This window comes from Amphibalanus amphitrite, unplaced genomic scaffold (genome assembly GCF_019059575.1).
Source record: "Amphibalanus amphitrite isolate SeventyFive unplaced genomic scaffold, NRLGWU_Aamphi_draft 001083F_arrow, whole genome shotgun sequence".
NCBI classification, from domain to species: Eukaryota; Metazoa; Arthropoda; class Thecostraca; order Balanomorpha; family Balanidae; genus Amphibalanus; species Amphibalanus amphitrite.
The window spans coordinates 208,240-231,678 of NW_024882577.1; the positions used below are offsets into that span (position 1 = coordinate 208,240).

At 55.3% G+C, this 23,439-nt stretch overlaps 2 protein-coding genes across 3 annotated transcripts; one reads left to right on the plus strand and one right to left on the minus strand.

Moving 5' to 3' along the window:
- Positions 1-519: 519 nt before the first annotated feature.
- Positions 520-23,376, plus strand: LOC122369902 (eukaryotic translation initiation factor 2-alpha kinase-like). Of its 2 annotated transcripts, none has more exons than XM_043345015.1 (3): positions 520-778; positions 6,855-6,923; positions 18,745-23,376. In XM_043345015.1, the coding sequence occupies exon 3, from the start codon at positions 18,832-18,834 to the stop codon at positions 22,480-22,482; it is 3,651 nt and encodes a 1,216-aa protein (XP_043200950.1). In that variant the 5' UTR covers positions 520-778; positions 6,855-6,923; positions 18,745-18,831; the 3' UTR covers positions 22,483-23,376. The 2 variants fall into 2 exon arrangements, with proteins under 2 accessions (XP_043200950.1, XP_043200951.1); XM_043345016.1 differs by having other exon boundaries at positions 620-782.
- Positions 14,268-15,367, minus strand: LOC122369900. The gene is made up of 2 exons (XM_043345013.1): positions 14,630-15,367; positions 14,268-14,273 (listed from the first exon to the last, which is right to left on the minus strand). Exons 1-2 carry the CDS (start codon positions 15,365-15,367, stop codon positions 14,268-14,270), a joined length of 744 nt encoding a protein of 247 aa, XP_043200948.1.
- Positions 23,377-23,439: the final 63 nt, after the last annotated feature.

Genomic DNA, 23,439 nt, shown 5'->3' on the forward strand with positions numbered 1-23,439 from the left:
AAATTGAAGGGGTCCGCTCTCAAATGACCTTGACCTTTGACCCCTCATATCTCAGCCCCCAGAGCTTGCCGAACTTAGATAATTTAGGATATTAATAATGAAGTCTAGATGCATCAGCTCACAAAATTTCATTAAAATCTGAGGGGTCCGCTGTAAAAGGGTCACGTGACCTCCACGTGGCTGCAAACTTTGACCTGACCTAACTTCCAGGTCAGGGCTTGCCGGGCTTAGATTTTATGCCCATCGTGCTCAGCAGGTCAACTTGCATCTGTGTGCAAATTTTGAGGTAATTCTGAGGGGTCCGCCCTCAATGACCTTGAACTTTGACCCCTGATATCTCAGCCCCCAGGGCTTGCCGAGCTTAGATAATTTTATTCTGTGATGACCAGGTCATGCTGAGTGGCTGGTGTAAATTTGGTGAGATTCTAAGGGGTCCGTTTTTATCATTTTTTCCATCGAATATGAATTTCGAATCTGAATTTGAATTTGAAGCTAAGTATATAAACGTTACTTTTGCTGGGGTTGAGATTATATGGCGACTTTTATCAGAAGCTTCCAGATGGTGGAACACGTCACGTCAAGCAACAACAAAACAATACAAATCAAAATCGAAAAATATTGCATCACGTTTGGGGGACGTGAGGGCCGAGGGGTGTGTTTGTCGATTTGCTACTGTATCAGTCTGTTTCAATTTGGGTTTTGAGAAAAGAATCTAAACGCTTGCACTGAAGTTGGATTTAGGAGCTTTGCGCTCCTTATTTCTGTGGATAATACACAAGTGAGTGAGTAAGCTGTGATGAGCCATGAGGATCTGCTCAGTGCTCGCGCTACACGGACTGCTTGAATTATACCTATCTACTCAACTCTTTTACCTAAGCCTCTAAATTCCTTGAGACTGCACAAGTCTTTAGCACCCTCTAACTTGTAACGGCTACACCTGAGGGCTGTTCACACTGGCCCTGTGCTGTTTGCGGTCGGACGGCACACAGCCTCCAGGCTCCGCCCACTGCGTCCCTATGTCAGCCTTCCGTCACCGCACACAGCGATTGCTGTGGCCGATCGGGACCGGCCACAGCGGACCATCCACCGCACGCAGCCGTGACGTCAGAACCGCCTACCCAAAGGCTATATAATGCCTACCCATCCCCTACCCCCACGCCACGCCTGCTGGACACACCGCACACAGCAGTGTGCGGTGCCCGTGAACAGCCCTCTGAAATAACCTGGGCCCTGTTTCATGGCAGCGCGATGAGCATAGCAGTGTATTGGTTTTCCACTTTCGATGAAAATCAGCAAACTTGGATGCTTGCGCCTCGTCAACAAAGGTATGGACAAGCCTGTGGGTGACAAGGCTGTGGGTAAGCTGGATGAAAGTATTTTCAAAAGGTGGGAAAATGAGTCTGTGTCCATCTCCCGTTCTTCCAGCGACACGAGCTCAGGAAGCGAGGCTAACATCTGTAAGGGTGGGCCTGGAAAGCCATGCGGAGAGGCTGTTCAAGCTGGGGATGCGGGTGTCCTTTGCGACAGATGTCACAACTGGTACCACACTGCATGCCAGGGCATCCCGAAGCTGGCTATGAAAGCGCTGGAAAAATACAAGGTTCTTGCTTGGCTCTGCACTAGTTGCAAGGCAGATCTGAAAAGGGGTAAACCACATCGCCCCTCGCTCTCGTCTCTGTCAAGTAAGGTTGACCTGCTCGATGAAACCCTCCGTGGCCACATGGCTGAAGTTCAGCAATCTCTGAAAGAGTATGAGTCAGTCATCAAAGTCCAGTTTGCAGAACTGAAGTCTGACCGGGAGAAGACCATCCAGCTTGTAGACAAGTCTCTGAAGGGGAATGAGCTGCATAAGACATATGCCGATATGGTAAAGGGCACCTGCGACGAGGTAGTGAAGAAGGTCAGTGATTAGATCTCTGCCTTCCCTAAAGTGGGTACTCAAGCTGGATCCAAGGGTGTACAGGACCTGTCTGTTGCCCTGGATGACTATATGGACAAAGAAAAGAGGAAATCCAACATTGTAGTCCACAACTTGCCTGAACAGGATAGCGAGACCCAGACAGATAGATCTGGACACGATTCCTCCCTCTTCATAACCATGATCAAGGAAGAAATGAAGTTGAAGGTCAACGTTCAAAAAACTTTTCGAGTCGAAAAGAAAATTGAGGGCAAGGATAGGCTTCTGATAGTCGTCCTGGAAAATGTCTCAACAAAATATGACATCCTGAAACTCGCCCCCCAGCTGCGTCACTCTAAAAAGTTTCCGAGGGTATATGTCACTCCTGATCTGACCAGAAAGGAGAGGGAAATTAACAAGAGGCTGAGAGACGAACTAAATAGTCGGAAGAGGGCTGGTGAAACCAACTTAACTATCAGAGGCAATAGGATTGTCAGCCTACCACCATCATCTGGGCCAAATCACAGGGGCACAGCAACAAACCGGCATGGTGCTACAGCCCCTGCCACCGTTGAAGCTGAGGCAGCTGTTGGGCAGGACCGAGCGCTGCCTGTCACTCATTCCAGAACTGAGCTGGCTGAGGTTGGAGGGCTGGCTGTCGCTCCCAGAGCTGGCAGTGACCACCCTACTCAACCACAGCCTCCCCAACAGTCTGAAGGTAACCGGAACAACAACCAACAGGCCGAGACAACTGCCCAGCCAGACAATGCAAGTCATAGAGGCAACTGTCCTGTTCCTGAGGCCAATGCACCTGTTGCTGGAGCTGGAGGGCTGGCTGTCGCTCACTCAGGAGCTGGCAGTGACCACCCTACCCAGGCAGCCAATGCTGGCCAAGGCTCAGCAAACGGGAACAGTGGGACAGCCTCTGGTAGTGTTTGACTAGCGGTGAATTCTGAGGGCAGGAAAAGGACAAACTTGCAAGTACTCTACACGAATGCTGACCAATTTCCTAACAAAAGAGACGAGCTCTGCATGAGAATTGCTGGGAATGAGCCAGACGTCATCATGACTACTGAAGTCATTCCAAAAGCCCAAACTGTTCCCATTGCTACAGCTCTGCTAGCTGTCCCTGGGTATTCCATGCACACAAATTTTGACCCTTCTGTATCCAACCTGGGCTCAAGTGGCTGTCGTGGAGTAAGCATTTACATCAAAGACAATCTGAAAACATCTGTGGTCAACTTTGGCATGACAACTCATATTGAGCAGCTCTGGTTGCAACTCCCACTGATGGGAAATGACAAGCTTCTGATTGGATGCCTATACCGCAGTCCAACCCTGAGCACACAAGAGAGTTCCACTGAGCTATGTCAACTTTTGCGTACAGCCTGTACTTCAGCCTGTTCCCATATTCTCATATGCGGGGACTTCAACATGCCCCACATTGACTGGGAGAATGTCTTCTCTCCTGCTCCTCCCCTGGATGTTTCACACCAGTTTCTGGAAATGATAAATGATTGCTTCCTCACTCAGCAAGTCACTCGACCCACTCGCTTCCGTTCAGGTGAGACGCCCCACATCCTGGACCTGATCCTCACCAATGAAGATGGGATGGTAAAGCACCTTTACCATGAATCAGGCCTTGGAAGGAGTGACCATGTCATCCTGCGGTTCGATCTGGCATGCTACACATACCAACATGAGTTCCCCTCTGCTCGTCCCAACTACTTCAAAGGAAACCCAGACAAGTACATCAGGCTGGTCCAGGAGTTGGACTGGGAGTCAGCAAATGCACTCGGTATCGACCAAAAGTATGACTTCATTACCAGTAACCTCACCAGGATTGCTCTGGAAGGTTTCCCGAAAAGTAAGAGAAAAGGAAGCCGTAAGAACATCTACATAAATGGGCAGGCTCTGCGCCTAAAAAAGAAGAAAGAGAAGCTATGGAAGATATACTCTCACTCCCAGGATGTGTTGGACTACTGCAGGTACACTCAGTGCAGAAATCAACTGCGTGCGCTGACTAGAAGACTGAGACGTGACTTTGAGGAAAAGCTAGCAACGAACATCAAAGCCAATCCAAAGGCTTTCTGGCGGTATTCCAACACAAGGCTGCGGACCAAGACCAAGATCGATGACCTTTCTGATGACTCAGGGCGGACTGTGAGCGATGACACGGGAAAGGCGCAACTCCTGAATGCTTTTTTCAGTAGTATATTCACTGACGAAGATACGACCGAGATCCCGGAACCGACAACCAACTTCTCAGGTCCTCCAATCGAGTCAATCCGCATAACAGCTGAGGCAGTCCGGAACAAGCTTTCCTCTCTCAAAACGGACAGCACTCCCGGTCCCGATGGTTTGCACCCCAAGCTTCTGCAGTTGGCGTCTCAGCCCCTGGCTGGTCCATTGGCTTCCCTGTTTGAAGCTTCCCTCGACCAAGGAGTCCTTCCAGTCTCATGGAAAACAGCGTCAGTCTTTCCCATACACAAGAAGGGTAACAAGCAGACCCCGGGGAATTACCGGCCCATCAGTCTCACATCAATCCCTTGTAAGATCATGGAGTCCCTGATCCGCGATGAGCTCATGGACTTTCTGTCCCTCACAAACCAGTTTTCCAGACACCAACACGGATTCCGGCCCAGAAGATCATGCAGTTCACAACTTCTGGAGGTATTGGAGGACTGGTGTAAGATGATCGAGGCAGGTGACTCAGTTGATGTGGTGTACCTGGACTTCCGCAAGGCATTCGACGCTGTTCCACACAACCGACTTCTGAGGAAGCTGCGCAGCTACGGTATCTCTGGCAAACTCCTCCGATGGATCGAAGCATTCCTGTCGGGAAGAAACCAGAAAGTCGTTGTCAATGGAAGCCACTCTGATCTGGTTCCTGTCAAGAGTGGAGTTCCTCAGGGTTCGGTTCTTGGTCCCCTCTTGTTTCTGCTGTACGTCAATGACATCCCATCTGCCGTTAACTGTACATCCAAGATGTTCGCCGACGACACAAAGGTCTACAGCGGCGTATCCAGGCAGAACGGCAAAGATGGCCAGGATGTTGCAACTGAGGCCGTGGGGTTGGCTGTCGCTCGTCCCCGAGCTGTCAGTGACCACCCCACTCGACCAGTGCAACCTGTTGGCGGTGGGCAGAACCAGAGCGGCAGACATGCCCAACTCGTGGCAGCTGGGGTTGGGCTTGGAGGGTTGGCTGTCGCTCAACCCAGAGCTGTCAGTGACCACCCTACTCGACCAACGCAGCCTGCCGATGGAGGACTGAACCAGAGTGACAGAGATGACCATCTCGAGGCAGCTGAGGTTGGAGGGCTGGCTGTCGCTCAACCCAGAGCTGTCAGTGACCACCCTACTCAACCAATGCAGCCTGTTGATGGAAGACAGACCGCTACTCGACCTCAAACCTCCCTACTGGCTGATGGAGCAGCGACTACATCGGGAGCGCTAGCCCTCCAAGCTGATATTGATGCACTTGTGGCATGGTCTGACAAATGGCAGCTCCCGTTCAATGAAGAGAAGTGTAAGGTTCTGCATCTGGGTACAAATAATCCCAAACTCCGATACACGATGCGAGGAGTGTGTCTGGAAGAGACTGAATCTGAACGGGACCTTGGCATTCTGGTAGATTCCTCCCTAAAATTCCGGAGGCAAGCATCCGCAGCCGTGGCAAAGGCCAACCAGATCTTAGCAGTGATCAGGCGGTCGTTCGAATTGATTGATGAGTGTACTCTTCCCCTGCTATACAAGACTCTCGTTCGCCCTCACCTGGAGTACGGCAATGTGGCTTGGGGCCCATTCAATCGAGCTGATCAACTTCTAATCGAACGAGTCCAAAGAAGGGCAACCCGCCTGGTAGCCTCTCTCAGACACCGCCGGTACGAGGAACGACTGGAGGCACTGAAACTGCCATCGCTGTTTTATCGGCGACGCCGAGGAGACATGATCCAGGTGTACCAAATCTTTCATGGAGGGGTTGATCTGGCTCCAGAAGAGTTCTTTACTGCCGCTGCATCCGACCGCACCCGAGGCCATCCATGGAAAATCGCAAAACCCAGAGCTGAGTCAAGACCAAGGAGACAGGCTTTCAGTGCCCGGGTGGTCAATGACTGGAACGGCCTGCCCATGTCAGTTGTTGGCGCCGGCTCTGTTGAGCAGTTCAAATCCGAACTCGACGCCCACTGGGCAAACTTCAGGTACCTGGTACCTGACTGGAGATAGTCAAGTCTCAAAGGATTCGAGCTCGATGAGAACGGTTCCCTACAGGCCAAGTGGCCTTTAAAATTCCGATCAAATTAAGGTAAGGTAGGTAAGGTAAGGTAAGGCTTGCACCACTCGAGCGTCACAACTTACAGTCAAGCCAAATTTTGTCTCAAGCGCCGCACCAATACAGCAGCGCAGCACACTGCAGTGTCAGGCCATGAAACAGAGCAATATAATAGCACCCTCCTCACCCTCTCTTTCCTGAAGCTGAGCTGAACCTGTACTGGTAAGACTGCAATGATGAGTCATGCCAGGGCTCAAGCTAGGATGCCTGCCTCAGCCTGGAATAGGCCTGGGGCCTGTTTCATCATGAAATATGAAATATTATATTATGATGCATACGTGACAGTAGGTAAGCATCATTGGGCGGATCAGGAGGCAAAGTTCTCAAAGTATGACATCATGGCAGCCGGCAGGATATTCTGCAGCAGACTGGCCTGATTGATTTTTGTGATTTAGCTTGCTATGCTACTCATTGGGGCGTACCAAGCGTCAAGCGATTGCGTTGTGGCATGTTTCCTAGGTACTTTTGGATATGTATTGGGAGGTGTAAGAGTGTAATATACAGATATTGAGATATGGCTACTCATTGTGCACATCACTTTTAAGCATATGCCTAAATCTGCTTAACAGTGAACATACTTTACTTTTTCTGATTACTAACTGCCTATGTCAATTATCATTACAGACTTCTGGTGGCAAAATGCCAGACCTGCAAAAGCTGCCACTGGAAAGTGCCTTGGAGGACACCCCTGAGGTATGTTAATATATTGGTGGAAAATAATGTGTCCATCCCTGTGCATGGTCTGTGAAATACGTTCTGTCATGAAAATGGTCCAATGCTGTCAGCTGTCAAAACTCAGAATGAGAGTGAATGGTGCCTACCTCTGTACTACCTAGCATGCGAGTAGAGTACCTAGTTTAGAAAAGCATATAGTACACATAAAACACATGATTTTAGATGCATGCCAATTGCCAACATTTTTAAATGCTACCTGTACATTGATATGCTTTTGTAATGGATCTTAGTGGCCATTGTCAGGCTTTAAGACTAGATTTTTTTTTTAAATTTAGCTCGAATGTTTGAATGGACAGATTAACAGAGCCGGAGCCTACGCTAAGCAGAGCTTGTTGCGTAGACCCCGACCCCTACCGTCCGATCGTACAATTCCGGGTAACGGGAGAATTTAGATGCCAATTGCCAAAGTTTAACGTTTCCTTCAAAGCCGGGCACGGCCTGTCCCACTCAACTGCCTTCAACTGGCTGCGGCTGCTCCCACCAACCGCAGACCATCCCCGTCAGGAGTCTCAAATATCGAGCGCCGGAGCGACTCGAACCCGGGCTCTCACTACCGGGAGTCCAGCGCTCTACCAACTGAGCTACAGGACAGGCTGTTTGTATAGCTGTTTATGTACCCATGATGCCTCTGCATCCTCCTATAAGCCAGTTAACAGAAAATAGGGTGCCTTAAGCTCTGGGTGGTGATTTTCAGTCATATGTCGTTCCTGCCTGCTGGTCAGTGGTTCGTAGAAGCTTTTGATTTGATAATTATCATAATAGTTGGCCTTAGTGTAACACATGTAGGCATACAATTTTGTCATTTAATATGGTTTTCTTTGTCTTCATTCATAGGGGAAGTTGGGGGAACGCCGAATACTTTTTTTCTGACGCCCGTAGCACGCAAGGTAGACAACATAAGCTATTCTTGTTGGCGTCATTCGAGAGGCCAGTCTTTTGTCTTTCAAACATACCAGGCGCATTTGATGAATTCGCATACCGTTAAGCGCAAAAACTAAAAATATCAAAGAACTGACTTTTTCGGCGTTGCCCCGGACTGCGGGGAAAGCCGAAAATGGGATAAATGATCTACGAGGAATGCCGACATTGATGTTTTGCCGATTTATCTCAAACTTTATCCAAAAATCATCAAAGCTGACACGCGTTTTAAGAGCTTGAGGACGCTTGGTGCACGCTGGAAGTTATAATTGTGTGATATACCTAATAAGAAAATGCCAGGTCGCCAGGTAAATCATTCCTTATAGGTAACAGGCCGTCGTGCCGGCTGAAAGTGTAATTTGTTTGACTAAAAATACGCGTTGCTATTCTACAGCAGTAAAGTCCACGTAGCGTGCTTTAACGTGCGTAATTGCACGTTTTCGGCATTACCCCAGCCAGCCATACTTTCATTTGCAGGCCCATAACTTTTAAACGTGCTGTATAAATTTCAAATAGGCAGCACACTTATGCAAAGACATGCTGAAGATTACTTGACCGAATTGGCCAGACAAACGGTAGCATAATGAGTAAGAAATGCAGCTTCAAAGGTGCATGTAGTACAAGGGAAACGTACCTTGAAAACGCTTTTGGCGCCCTCACAGCCGAAGTATTCCAAATGACGACTCGTAACAAACATGCGATAATTGTAGTCACTTAAGCTTCAGAGCATCACTGAGACGTGGCATCTATGTCGTACGGTTTTAGAAATATCTCGAATTTCGGCTTTGCCCCAACTCCGGCATTGCCCCAACTTCCCCTACTCCCAGCCTTAGAATTGGTAATTGGTACATAAATCATTTGAAAGCCAGGGCCAAGAAAGATGGTGCATGTGCACAGTGCAGATTGCATTGGTGCTACGGTGTTGCTGTTATTTGTTTATTGCCTAGCAGTACTGCTTCTGCACTTCTCATTTTCTTCAGGCTTTGATGCTTTGTACATTATCATTGGATATCATGTTATCTGCAATAAAATAACTTTATAGCTGCAATCTGCAATGCTCATAATGACGGGACGTTTTGATTGCCGATCGTAACTCTCCAGGCGGAAAATGCTTGGCGTAGTAAGTAAGTTACCTTTTACATCAAACACGCTACTTAAACATTGCACGGTGACTATAAAACATTGAACGTTATTTTCTTGTTAGGCCCAACTCAGGCAGGGCATACTGCATTTGTGCTTGTCTGTATTCTGTGGTATGAACATAGCAACGTCTAAGCTCTAATTCGGTTAGGTTACCATGCTTCATAGTCGGGGCCAAGGCTGTATGTAGTCCGTGCCTTGCTGGTAGTGCGGTCTAAGACTAATCATAGACTAATATTTCGTAACAGCTGGAAAGGTGGTGTGATCCCTATTCCCTAGTGTTTTTCGACACGTACGCAGCAGGAAATCAACCGAGCAGAGCAGCTAGTGGTTTGAGCTCCAATTCTCCTTCCCGAGGCCAAAGGCAGTGGCTTGTCTAAATTGTCTATACAAAAAGGACCTCGGTCCAGCGATGTTATACTGTGCGAAACTCTAAGTAGAGTCTAGTAGTTTCACTTTAGGGCTAGCGGGCCGTATCTTGTGTTTTCTGCATCCTTCTGATAATTGCACAAAGTACACTCTTAGATACGGACCCTTCTGGACGGATCCCGAAGTTGAGCCGAAGAGTGGAACGTTGTTACTAAATCCAGACCTCGAATTGGTAGTGACTACTTTTGTAACGTTTCTTCTGTATTTTCACTTTCACACAATACTATGTACACACACATCGGCAGCCCCGCGTCCCCGTCCTCTCGGCTCGCGGCCCGCCAGCCGACTCCTGCCGCGCCGGCCGCGCCGGCGCGCGCCGACAACTTCCGGGCCGTGCCGCTAGGTGGCAGCAGCTGCCGGCCGCTACAAACCTCTACACCCTTCCCCCCTTGACAGGGAAAATACCTACATCTGTACGTAACGGCAACCCGGGTGACACCACTCAACCGTTCCCCTGCGGCACACTATCACATGAATGACGAACAGATCTACGCCACGGTAAGCACTCGACAAACCAACCTCATACCCTGCTCACCCGCCCCGGCCTCAGCCTCACGCGCAGACCTACAATCGCGCACACATCTACGAATAAATCATAGCGAAAATGGCAGCACGGGTGCCTGGCGCCACGCCCGGCTGAGCGTCACGATGATACGCAAACCAAGTCCGCACTCCGGTGCCCCTCGGGTCAGCGGCGAGCAATCACGATACACAACACAATACAATACAATTTGTGTTCGTCGAACACAAATTCACACCGCGCCGGGGCGAATCTCCAGCGAATTCGCCACAGACCGGGACAGCCAGAGCCTAATATATACACAGTGCCGCCCTTGGGCGTCCGCCCGCTCAGGTAATTAGTCGCATATCACCACGCAGCCGCGCGACACGCCCTCAGGTCCGTGTTACCAAGTGTGCTCGTTGCAGCGGTGGAGCAGCGCCACCACTCCGCTATCCAGCACACATATCCCTCCCGCTCACTGCCGCGGGGCCATCCACGGCGGCAGCCGTGCGGCTATCTTCCGATATCCGGCCGCGGTCAGGTGGATGCCGTCGGACTGGAAGTAGTTCGCGGCCGCGGCCGCTGTCAGGAGGTACTCTGACTCTCTCCCGCGGCGACGACGCTCGGTCAGGCATCGCCCAACACACGTCACCGACACGTTGCCGTTCAACTCCCGGGTCCAGCGTACCATTTTTCTCTCCAGGTCGAACGCAGCCGTGGTTTCCCACTTGGCCGCCCCGCACTCGGCAGTCAACCCATCCCGCGAGGGCCGCGGCGTCGGACCCACCAGAATGACGGGTGCAATGGTGGCCAGTTCTGACACCTGGGCGGTCACTGCCGACCACAGCTCCTGGCTCATTTCTCTGGGTGGTCCATTGCGGGGGTAAACATCGTTACCCCCGAGCCACAGTGCTATGGCTGCCGGGTACACTTCATTGGTATTAGCCCATGCACGAACCACGTCGATCAATGCCCCGCTGCTCAGGCATCCTGCCCAATGCTTGCCGATGTTAGCGGGCGGCACCCATACTGCCACTCGCCAGTTACGGGCATTAGTGGCAAATTCGGCATGCCGCACAATAGAATCGCCGATTATGAGACCGGAGGGCCGCCCCGTATCATCCAACGGTCTCATTGGGTGTTCCAGCGGAGAGGGGATCGGCGACCCGCCATTCCCCCTCGGCGGACCATCGCGGGCCGCGGTCCCGTCGGCGACCTTCCGCCTTGGAGGGCTCTCCGACCCTTCCTGTTCCACCGGAGAGGGGATTGGCGACCCGCCATTCCCCCTCGGCGGACCATCGCGGACCGCGGTCCCGTCGGCAACCTTCCGCCTTGGAGAGCTCTCCGACCCTTCTATTGCCTTCCTCTTGTGCGGCGGCGACGCCGGAGCATCGCCCTGATCTCCTGGGGCCATGTTGAAGGAAAAAAGGATGGTCTCCCACTCGTCCTCCCCCAAGATCTGCTGCAGGATGTCGTCCCCCTCGGCCATGGGATCAGGTTACGAGTACGGATGTTTCCCGCAGGTCTGAAATCAAACGACGCGTTATTGGCGAATATATACAAAATACACCGCGGACATTTAGGCGATACTGCACACCCCTTAGAAAGCGGAACCCGCCTGATATGGTACGACCGGCCGCGACATACGGCCAGCCCGCGTGAAACGCGGAGTGGGTGGGCCGTAGAAAGGAGGCTCGTCTGCTCTCCCCTCCCCCACTCCCCCAGGAGCTCCTGCCGCCGGAGGACGACACTGGAAGAGCAGCAGATGCTGAGGAATTCCACTCCGCTCGTCGTCCGCGAACCGACCTCCGCCCTGCTCATCTGCTGGTCGGGGCGTAGGGGCGGCCTGGCGGACTCTTGTCGCCTCTCTGTCTTGCCCGGTCCTCTCGCCGCCGGTCCGCTGCCGTTTCTCTTTAAACGGCTTCAGGTGGTTGTGGTGAAGCACCCGGGTCTTCCCATCGCTCCCCACAACCCTGTAGACCACCCCGCTGTTCCGCTCGTCGATGTGACCAACAACCGTCCACGGTCCCTTGTAAGGCAGGCCCAGCTTTGGCTTCCCGCCTGCTGAAGCTGTGAAGTCGCGCACCAGGACCTTGTCTCCCACCTGATAGGCATGTGCTCGCCCTTTCTGGTTGTACCTCTTGCAGGCTTCTTGTGACGCGCGTGCAGAGTTGCTCCGTACTCGCTCATACGCGGCGCGAATGACCCGCAGCCGATCTTCCAAGTAGCTCCGCACTGGCACCGCTTCAGGAGGTGGACCGTATGCTGCATCCAGGGGCATCCGGGGTTCAAACCCGTGCACTAGGAAGTACGGTGTGTAGCCCGTGGTGCTGTGCACCGAGGAGTTGTACGCCATCGCATACGCCTTTACTTCCTCGTCCCAGTGCAGCCCCTCTTTGTCGATGTACTTGCTGATCATATCCTTGAGTGTGCGGTTGAACCTCTCAACCATGCCGTCACTCTCGGGGTGGTACGGAGTAGTGCGTGTCTTTTTGATGCCCAGTCTCTCGCACATCGCTTGGAAAAGTCGGGACTCGAATTGGCTGCCTTGGTCGGAGTGGAGCCTTTCCGGGACACCGAAGTCGTGGACCCAGTCAAGGAGGCCCTCCAAGACGGTCTCTGTTTTCTGGTTGGCCATTGGGTAAATCCGAACGTACTTGGAAAAATAATCCATTATGACTAGGGCACACTTATTTCCTCTGAGTGACGTCGGCATCTCAGTGATATCCGCTGCGATTCTTTCGAATGGTTTGGAGGTCAACTCTGTCACCATCGGGGCCCGTTTGGCCGGGGCTGGCCGCTGCCTCCTCTGGCAGAGGGTACAGCCCTCACAGAACGCACGGATCTCTCCGTACATGCCGGGCCAGATAAACCGGCGTCTGACACGGAACGAGGTGCGTTGACGCCCCAAGTGCCCGCTCGTGACGTGGTCGTGTGCCATTGCCATGACATCATGCCGCAGCTTCTTTGGCACAGCCGCCCGAAACGTGTCCCCAGACGTGATTCCGACCACCCCATCGACGACCTTTACTTCGGCCCATCGGGAGTTGAGCACCTGCTTCCACTCTCCCATCTCGGCCGGCTTTGGTTGCTCGCCGCGACTCAACCAACCGCGTATCTTTTGCAGCACGCCGTCGTTTTCCTGTGCGCGACGAATGTCCTGTCCCGTGTCCATTCTGTCTCCGATGGGATCTGCTCCACCCTCGATCGTCTGCTCAACAGCATTGACCGCCCCTGTGCGTGACGCATCCCCGGTGCCACCGTCGGGACTGGGCGGCCCGCCCTCGACCCGACTGATGCCCGAGGAGCCGTCATCACGCGCGGTTCGCCGCATGACTGCTGCAGATCCGTCATCTTGCCTGTCCTCGGCCGGGGTGAGAGCGGCTTTCGCGATCACCATGGTGATGGCCATAACGAGGGCACAGAGCCACGACGCGACGGCCGTGTCAGCGGCTCGGGTGCTGTCCACGCCAGCATCTTCGCTTGAGATGAGGGCAGTTACCGCTGTTGCTGTGTCTGGAAGCGCCTCCTTGAGCCCCGTTGGGCGTCTCGACAGCGCGTCCGCGTTCCCGTGGTCGACTCCCGGTTTCAGGGCCACTTCGAAGTCGAATGTGCTCAATTCCACTGCCCATCTCCCCCGTCTGCCGGTCCCGTCCCTTTCCACTGCGATGGACTGTGGGATGTTTGCGAGGGGTTTGTGGTCTGTCACGATTAGGAATTTAGCACCCACGGTGTACTGTCGGAATCTCCGAATCGCGTGCACTATGGCCCACAGCTCCTTATCATAGGTCGGCCATTTCATTTGGGACTTCGTCAGCGCCTTGCTGTCGTACGCAACGACCCGTTCGGTCTCACCGACCCGCTCTGCCAGTACTGATCCCACAGAGCCATTGCAGGCATCGGTATACAGCACGAATGTCCCTTTGAACGACGGCAGCGACAGTACCGGAGGTGACGCCAGCACACTTTTGAGTTGGTTGAAGGCGTGAGTCATCTCGGCTGTCCAGTCCAATCGCCCCGGAGACAGTGCAGCGCTCCTCAGAGGCCGGCTGACCTCAGCGTAGTTTTCGATAAATTTTGCGTAATAACCGCACAAGCCGAGGAAACTTTTCATTTCATCATCGGTTACTGGGGCCGGCCATGTGAGCACTTTCTCGACGTTCCTTAGGTCGGGACGGATGCCCTCCTCCGACACCTGATGGCCGAGGAATGTCACCTCCTTCTTGGCTAGGTGACACTTGCTTGGCTTCAGCTTGAGGCCTGCACGCCGGATCCGCCCGAAGACCTCCTCCAGTGTATCCAGGTGTTCGCTCTCAGTTCTGTTGAATAGAACGACATCATCCAGGTAAACTAGACACGTTTTCGTATCTAGCCCTGCCAGCACCAGCTCCATTAGGCGCTGAAACGTCGCACTGGCGTTTTTTAGGCCGAACGGCATCACGCGGAACTGTTGCAGACCCCGTCCCGTCGTGAAGGCCGTCTTCTCTCTGTCTTCCGGGCTCATGCCAACCTGCCAATAACCAGCGGCCATATCCAGGGTGGTGAACCATTGCGCACCGGCCATTGAGTCCAACGCGTCATCAACTCGAGGGAGAGGATATGCCACTCCTTTCGTGACTCCATTCACCGCCCTCATGTCTACACAGAAGCGAAAAGAGCCGTCCTTCTTCCGCACCAGGACGACGGGGGAACACCATGGACTGGTGCTCTCCTCTATCACCCCGTCCCTCAGCATCTGCTCCTTCTGCAGCTCCACTTGGTCTCGTATTGACGTCGGTATCCTGCGGGCCGGCTGCCGGATCGGAGTGGCATCGCCTGTGTCAATCCGATGCTGCACCAAGTGGGTGCGTCCAATGTCTCCTGGGTGCTGACTGAATATGTCCCGGTACTCCGACACCAGGCTTCTTAGCCGGGACTTGCCATCCTCAGACATGTCGGAGCCGTCCACGTCGACTGCTGTGACTGGTGCCGGAACATCATCATCATCGCCTTGGTCGCCGTCGCTGCCCCGCGGCGACCCGCCACCGGTGACAGCGCCGGCGTGAAGACCATCATCCTCACTCAGATCGAATTCGTTGTCACCTCCCGGCAGAATCGTGTACAGCGTCCCGATATCGCTGCCCTTAAGAAATCTGGCCTCGTGGGAACCGACATTAGTCAGCTGTATCGGAACAGTGCCATTACCATTCACAGTCACCACCTCCCTCGGAATCAGGAGGTCCTCCCTCAGCGCCGTGTGACTGGGCTCGATCACTCCCTGCAGCGCACACGGGTTACTCACCTTCCCGTTGACTGGTACCACAGAAGCTCTGACGACGATGACTGACCGCGCCGGCACCACCGTCGTGGCGGCCAACAGAACTCTCGCCCGACTGGGTCGAATGGCGCTGTACGGAGGCAGACGAATTGACATCCCGGCCAGTCTGATCACTCCCGCCTCGTCATCGATAACAGTGCCATGACGGCAGCAAAAATCACGCCCCAGGACCAGCTCGTACATCAGTCCCTTGACCACTGCCGCGCTGGGAGTAGCGAATGTCTTTCCCTGGATTTCGATTGTCAGGTCTTGAACAACCCCCGTGATGTGAAGCGGCTCACCGCCCGCCCCTCGTGCCGTCTGGGATGGCGTCGTTAGCCGACACCCCAGCTCCCGCTGGACATGCTCCTGCAGACCATCGCGAATCATCGTGAAGTCCGCCCCGGAATCCACCAGGGCCCAGACTCGCCGTGTTCCCAACTGCACCTCGACCACCGACGCCGTGATCTGGGACCCTGATGGACGCCGGGCCGATGCTTGTCCCTCAGCACCGGCCGCCATCAGTTTTCCTGACCGGTGTACTGGGGCTCGTGACGGCTGCTTTGGACTGGTCCGGTATGCGACCGCTGGTCCATCGGGACTGGGAGCATGCGGCAGTCCGCCAGCCAATGCCCGTCCCTACCGCAGCCGAGACAGAACGGAAGTCTCTGTGGTGTAGCAGACTGCCGAGCCGAGCGCGGGCAGTTACGCACCATGTGCCCAGCCTCACCGCATCCAAAGCAACGGCCTACGTTTTCGGTGGACTGGCGGCCTCTACCTGCGGTTCCCTGCACCGTACACGCGCGCCGCGTGTGACCGATCTGGCCGCAGTTATAACAGCGCAGGTTGACCGGGGTCGCGGCTGTCGTTAGAGCCACCGCTGACTGATCATAGGCGAGCTGACTAGACTGTCTGCCCCCCAGCTGCCCGCCGTGGTGGCCAGACGTGTCGAGCTCGTGCAGCATTTGCTGCATTTCCATCATGCGGCGCTCCAGCGCCCGCACCCGATCCGTCTCCGTCTCATCGCCGCCTCGTCCCGCGGCAGGTAAGTCACCGGCGACTGATACCACTTCCCGACCGCGCGGCAGCGCCGTCACGGGACCCGCGACTGCGCCCTCCTGTGAGTTAGCAGCAGGAGCCGCCACTGCAACGGCGCCAGCCGCCGCCGCAGCCGATTGCCGGACTGCCAGCATCGCATCGTGACGTGTCTGCAGCTCTCGGGCTGCAGAAATTGCAGCTGACAGCGTTTTCAGATTTTTGCTGCACAGCTGACTCTGAAGCTGCTCGTTACGCAGTCCGCACAGAAAACGGCTCGTCAAATGGAACTCGACCGGGGCGTCTCCCACGCCCTCGTCTGGATACGCGGCGCGTCCCAGATGACGGATACGATCGGCAAAATCGGCTACTGTCTCCCCAGGTGTCTGCATCGCGCGTGCCAGTTCCGCCTGTGCCTGCAGTGGACCAACCTCAGAGCCGTAACGCACACTCAGCGCCTCGACAACCTGTGCATAATCGGCCTGGGCAGCCGCCGACAACGACGCATATAGGTCCAGAGCCCCATCTTCCAGCAGGGCCGGCAAACACTGCAGACGTTCCGCGGCAGACCAGGTAACAGTTTGTGCCTCGAAACGGTTCAGCCAGCGGCGCCATTCCTGCCCATTTGCACCGGTAAAGGGTTTAGCCTTTGACATAAAAATCAACCTGGGATCCATTTCTCCCTCAAACTGACAAAAACCGACCGTAATATTTACACTACACGATATCCTATTCCGCCGAAAACATCGATCAAAATGCCGGTCGCAGCTACCTTACCGTGATTCTGGCTCACCAGCTCCGGTTTTTCGGTCGTGGCGTCCTACCGACCGCGCCAATTTGTAACGTTTCTTCTGTATTTTCACTTTCACACAATACTATGTACACACACATCGGCAGCCCCGCGTCCCCGTCCTCTCGGCTCGCGGCCCGCCAGCCGACTCCTGCCGCGCCGGCCGCGCCGGCGCGCGCCGACAACTTCCGGGCCGTGCCGCTAGGTGGCAGCAGCTGCCGGCCGCTACAAACCTCTACACTTTCTCTTTTACGTCCTTTCAGTGCAAGTCCAGTGTGGTCCGCCCCGCACCCTTTGAACCCGAAAACACGTTCCAGTTCCGGGGTCTGGCCGGCCGCCTCTCGGCGCCGGGCGTCGCAATGACGTGTCACGTGGTGTGAGGTGGGCCGGTCGAGACCACGCCCCCTCCGCTCCCCTCTGCTCCCGCCCGGCGCGGCGTGACGTCACGTCTCCGACGCTGACTCATGTCTGCGCGACACTGAGCTTCAGGCTGGGTAGTCGGAGGCTGGCGTTGTTTGGTGGCGGAGAAATCACGCCACCCCTCGACTCCTCCTCCCCCCCCCCCACTCCTCTCCCCACATTGCCGACCGACGCTCGGCCGTCGGTCGGCGCGGCGGGCGGCGGCTAAGCCCGTGTAATGTCGGAGAGCGCTAACCGAGACGTGTCGCTGCATGTAGAGGAATGGCGGCTCAACGCACCTGGGCACCTCCGAGGTCTTATATGGCGCTACAGCTGGTGGCTGAGTCACCTGTTGTCAGGCATTCATAATACTGGAGACAGCCGCACGCCAGCTATGGCCTGATACATGAGCTGCTGATGTATGGGGCTAATTTACTCTTATAGACAGGTTAACGGTATCATATTTGTCGAGTTTCCACATTTTTCTATTTATGTTTTGAGCTGGTGTCGTATTTTAAGAACTAGGAGTTGAAGACTCGTGGGACATTGCACTCGAGCTGAGTCAATGCCCTGCGAACTGCGTATGTACCTGACCGTATCATTATCTCGTATCAGCAAAGCACTTCACAGCAGTTGTAGGCAGCAGCATGGCCCAGCTTATTAACCAAGGTCTGCAGTGTGTCGTTTCCGAGTTCGTATGGGCGTATATTCACTTGCAAAGCGTGAATACGAAATACGGTTTGGTTCTATGGTGTGATATAGGTAGCTAAAGACCCTCACAATACTTATCATTTTCTTCATTAAAAAAAATAAGAAAAAAAAACAGATATATCGCCACATTTTATAGAAGGTGTGCTTGTAAACCGAACACTGTTCAATTCCGAGCTTTTTTTTCAAAAGAAGTTAGACTACGCGAACGTTAGTGCAAGCTCAAAACGCTCTCGGGATATGACTGTGTGGGTGCAGGCACTGGGGATCTGCATCCCAAGCTTATGCGAAGTGCGAACAGTATGCTACACAATACACATGACACACAAAGAGTCTGATGTAAAGCATCCAGTGCGGAATCATCTAGAAGCCAAGGGGCTGCTTTGAAAACAATTTAGCGATTTATATGTGCTCTGACGGGCACCGTGTGGCCAGACTTGTGACTCAACCCCGTGCAAATATTTGCCACCGACCCCACTGCTTTCCTGCTCGTTCGCTCGCCTGCCCGTCTGTGCTCGCTACTGCCTGTCTCCGCCTAACGCCGCCCGCCCTCCGTTCTCAGGTAAGACTCGGAACGGCGGCGGCGGCGGAGCGGCAGTAGCGGCACGGCGGCAGCAGAAGCGACGCAGCGGCGACGCGACGGGACACGATGCGTCTCGGCGTGCGCTGGGCTCGACGCTGTAGCCTGGTGCTGACAGTGGTGGTGGTGTGTTTGACGGGTTCGGTGCGGACGGTGACGGAACCCTCGGTGACTGAGAGTGCGCCGTACAGGGAGGTGTACGGTGGACGCTCCACAGTGGACCATGTGGACGTGGTGAGCTCTGTGGACGTTGTGGAGACGGTGGACGTGGTGAACAGCGCGGCGCTGGAGCCGGTGGCCGGCCGCCGGCTGCTGCTGGTCTCCACCCTGGATGGCCGGCTCACCGCGCTGGACCCCGCTGCCGGCGGCGTGCCGCTGTGGACCGTCACCGCGCAGGAGGGTGGCATGCTCAGCTCGACGCTGACGCAGAACCTGCAGCTGTCACAGCAGGGCCAGTGGGTGCGCCTCATCCCGGCGCTGGACGGCAGGCTCTTCAGCTACGACGGCGAGCAGGTGGAGGCGCTGCCGGTGACTGCCGACACGCTGCTGCAGGCCTCCTACCGGTTCGCCGACGACACGGTTATCATGGGCGGCAGCCAGGTCTCCACGCTCGGCATCGACGTGAACACGGGCCGGTTGCGATACCGCTGCGGCGCGGCCGGATGTGCGCGGCCCACCAGCGCTCCAACAGACCCTTCAGCTAACGGTAACGACGAGGATGTTGATGGTGGTGACAGCAGCGGAGACGTGCTGGTTCTGCGCCAGCACACACAGACTGTCCGCGCTGTTGAGCCTCGCTCCGGGCAGGAGCGATGGAACTTCAGCGTCAGCCGTCACGAGCTGACTCTCTCGGCTGGCGAGCGACCGCCGGTGGCCGCACCGTCACCGGACAGTCTCATCACAGCCGACCTGGCCGAGGGAACCCTCTCCGGCACCGAGCACGGCAAGAAGTGGCAACACCGGTTCGCCGGCCCGCTGGTACACGTCTGGCGACTGGATGGCGGAAAGCTACACGAAGTGGACCTATTGGCCCCGGCTGCTGACGACCCCGCCGCCCTCCGGCCTCTGCTGTACCTTGGCGTGCACGAGAAGCAGCTGTACATTCAGCAGAGTAAGCGGGCTGCGACCGCTGGTACCATGGACACGCGTCTGGCAGTGTCTGCCGCCGCGCGCGATCCTCCTCAAGTAAAGTGGAAGCCGTATATGGTGTCCGCCAGCAGTCGCACACCGCTGATCCACGGCACCACACACAGAGGAAACCCGATGCTGCTCACGGACAGAAGCGACAAGGCTCTGGCGCTGAGGCCCGAGGAGTATCCATACGAGGGTGGTTACTACCTCTACAGCAGTGGCGACTGCGTGCTCGAGTCTGGACCGGAGTCTGAGCCGGAGCGACACGGCCCGTTCCCGCACCCGTACATGCCCACTGGCGATGGCTTTATTCCAGATGACGACAACGTGGTGTATGTGGTGATCACGTCGCTGTCGTACTGGTGGCCTCAGATTCTGCTGCTGAGTGCCAGCATCGCCGTGCTTTTGAACCTACTTGTGACTGAGCACTACAGGCTCTACTATCGAGCACACGCCTACCGCGTAGTGCGCACTATTCTGCGCCTGCGCCCACCGCACTACGTGGTGCGCGAAGTACAGGTGCCAGTCCGAGAAGAGGTGATCCGAGAGGTGGAGGTAGTGCGCGAGGTGGTGCGTGATCCCCCGCCGGTGGAGCAGCCGGCGCCGCGCTCCAACTTCTTAGAGAACTTTGAGCCGGTGCAGTGCCTCGGCAAGGGCGGCTTCGGCGTGGTGTTTGAAGCGAAGAACTTGCTGGATGACCACCATTACGCAGTGAAGCGGATACGCCTACCGGACAGAGAGAAATCGCGCCGCCGTGTGCTGCGTGAGGTCTCCTGCCTGGCCAAGCTGGAGCACCGCAACATCGTGCGCTACTTCTACTGCTGGAAGGAGCAGCTGTCGGTGGAGTCGCTGCAGGAGCAGGACCGGGTGCTGGACACCTCAGAGTGGGCGTCCAGCCCGACTCCGCTGAACTCAGTGGCGAGCGGTGGAGGGAGCGCGCCCGCCTCTCCGGAGGACCTCTCTGGCTCGGTGCTGAAGCTGACGCGGTTCGTGTCGGCGCTGCCCGGCGGCGGGGAGCGCAGCGGGCGACAGAGGACAATCGGCGGCGGGTTTCTGCCGGCGCTGGCAGACTCTTCACCCCGCCGCCGGCCGAAACACGGCGACAGCTCCGCCCTCTCTGCAGACGACAGTATCGTCTTCTCGAACGACTGCTCACGCGTGCCCGGCAGGTTTAGCAGTATCGAGAGCAGCGGCACATTCAGCGTGCAGAACAGTGACGAGCTGGCCGCACAGCGCAGCGCCAGCGGTGTCCGGTGGCACCCCTCGGCCGGAGACGCTGAAGACAGCCTCCTCTCGGCTCCCACCGCTGACGGAGACGAAGACGACAGCGTGGTGTTCGCAGCCGAGTCGGGCCAGCCTCTGGTCGACTACACCATCCCAGACACCACTGGTGCCTCCTCCAGCGCCGTCAGCGGCCCGCTGGTGGCGTTCCAGACGAACCGCTCACCGGGCCAGGACGGCACTGGCTTCTGGGACGATGAGGAGGAGGATACGGGCGACGCGCCCGACGCCGCTGCCTGGTATCTCTTCATCCAGATGCAGCTGTGCCGCAAAGAGTCGCTCAAGGACTGGCTGCATGCCAACAGCGGCCCACGAAGCCTTCCACGCGTGTTCGCCATATTTAGACAAATCCTGAATGGTGTTGAGTATGTCCACAGCCAGGGACTTATGCATCGGGACCTAAAACCATCCAACATCTTCTTCGCTCCCGACGGTACGGTCAAGATTGGCGACTTTGGTCTGGCGACGACTACAGTGAGCGGTGAGCCGACCAGCCATACGCCGGCCCAGCTGAGCTCGGCGGCCGGCGGCCACACTGACCAGGTGGGAACGCAGCTGTACATGAGCCCTGAACAGGTGCTCGGCCGCTCGTACGACTACCGCGTGGATATCTACTCGCTGGGGATTATTCTATTCGAGCTGCTGGTGCCGTTCTCGACCCAGATGGAGCGGCAGCATACTTTGGCTCAGGTGCGGAGACTGCTGTTTCCAGAGAGTTTCCGGCGCGACCAGCCGGCAGAGTACGCCCTACTGGAGCTGATGCTGAGCCACGAGCCAGCCCGGCGGCCGTCCATAGCCGAGATTCGCCGCAGCGCCGCCAGATGTCGGTCCGTGTCCCGCGGCCCCGGCTCCAACTCCAGCTCCGGCTCCGGCGCTGTGGGCCTGCTGGAGGATGAGCTGGATTCGGTGAGCTCTCAGACCGGGCTGGGACTCCAGTTCAGGGGGATTGAGTCTGAGTCTGATGAGGAGTCTGATGCCGAGTCGTGGGACGAGTCTGCTCGTCTGGACTCGACCGGCCTCGACTCTGCGGTGTTTGAGGATTCAGCGATGGAGTCGGTTCCGAGTCCCCCGTCCGCGAATCAGCTCAGATCCCCCAACATGAACAGAACCGCCTCCGATCCCATATCGCTGGACTCAGAGTCCGAGATAGAGTCGGAGTCGGCTGTCTCGGCGATAGCGAGCGCCGGTGCCGGTGACCAACCAGAGAAAGATGCCTCTCTGAGCTTCAAAACACCGGAGTCCAGCATTCCGGGCTCTGCTGTACCAGTCCCAGAGTTGGTTGCCTTCTGCGATGAAGATTCCGCATGATATATTCTGTCAGTCAGACATACTAGTTTGTGATTCTCCGGGGAACAGATGGGATGCTGAGTTTTTGGGAGCAGCGTTCTGTACATAAAGTAGCATATTTCAGTCGCAATTATGAGGCTCATAAGATTCATGTGATAGTTGGCGCTGGCTACGGCCCCGGCGCCGTGAGACCTGCGTTCCGACTTGATTTGCCAGCAGCGTTTAATTCACTGCTGTTTACTTTAGTCCAGGTCGCGTGTGCGGTATGATAGGTTGCGGTGTAATGCGTTGTTGGTATGTTGGAGGGTGTGTGTATTTATAAGCGGATTGTCGCGTCGATATTTTGCGCTACTACCCGGGTCTTCTCGTGTGTATTAGTCTCGGCTCTCATAAGGAATCATCAGTTGACGCCAAAAACTGCGTGTGTGCTGCGTAATCTGCGAATGGACGCCTTGCCATCGTATTATGAATTCGAGACAATTTACTTGGTTATCGTTTAGCTCCATTGACCTTTTTTGCACTTGGTGGGTTGTGAACATTCCCTGGATCATTTGACCTAGTTTGCATAATTACCGGTAATAGTGTGTAGTGTACTTATCGTTAAGTGTCTTTTTGCCAAGACTGTTGTGAGCGTCACAACTGTGTGAATTCCTGGCCGAGCTACTGCCGGCTCTCTAGATGTAGGTACTCGGTCTGACCTCTAAAGAGATGATTATGGGAGCACGTAAGCGCCTCGGCGCCAAAGCCCGTCGCCATGCCGGTCGTTTGGGCGAACAGGGTGTCAATCACAAAGAGGAATCGTTACCACTATCGAGTGCGTGAGTGTCGTTTCCTGAAAAGTTGGCTGTGTGGTACGCATACGTGTAGAAACGAACAAGGAGTGACGCCTGAATAAATCGCGTGCTAGTTTTAAAACTGTGTTTGTGGGGGTGTTGTTTGGACAGGGGCGCGATGGAGTTACATCATACCAAGGCAATG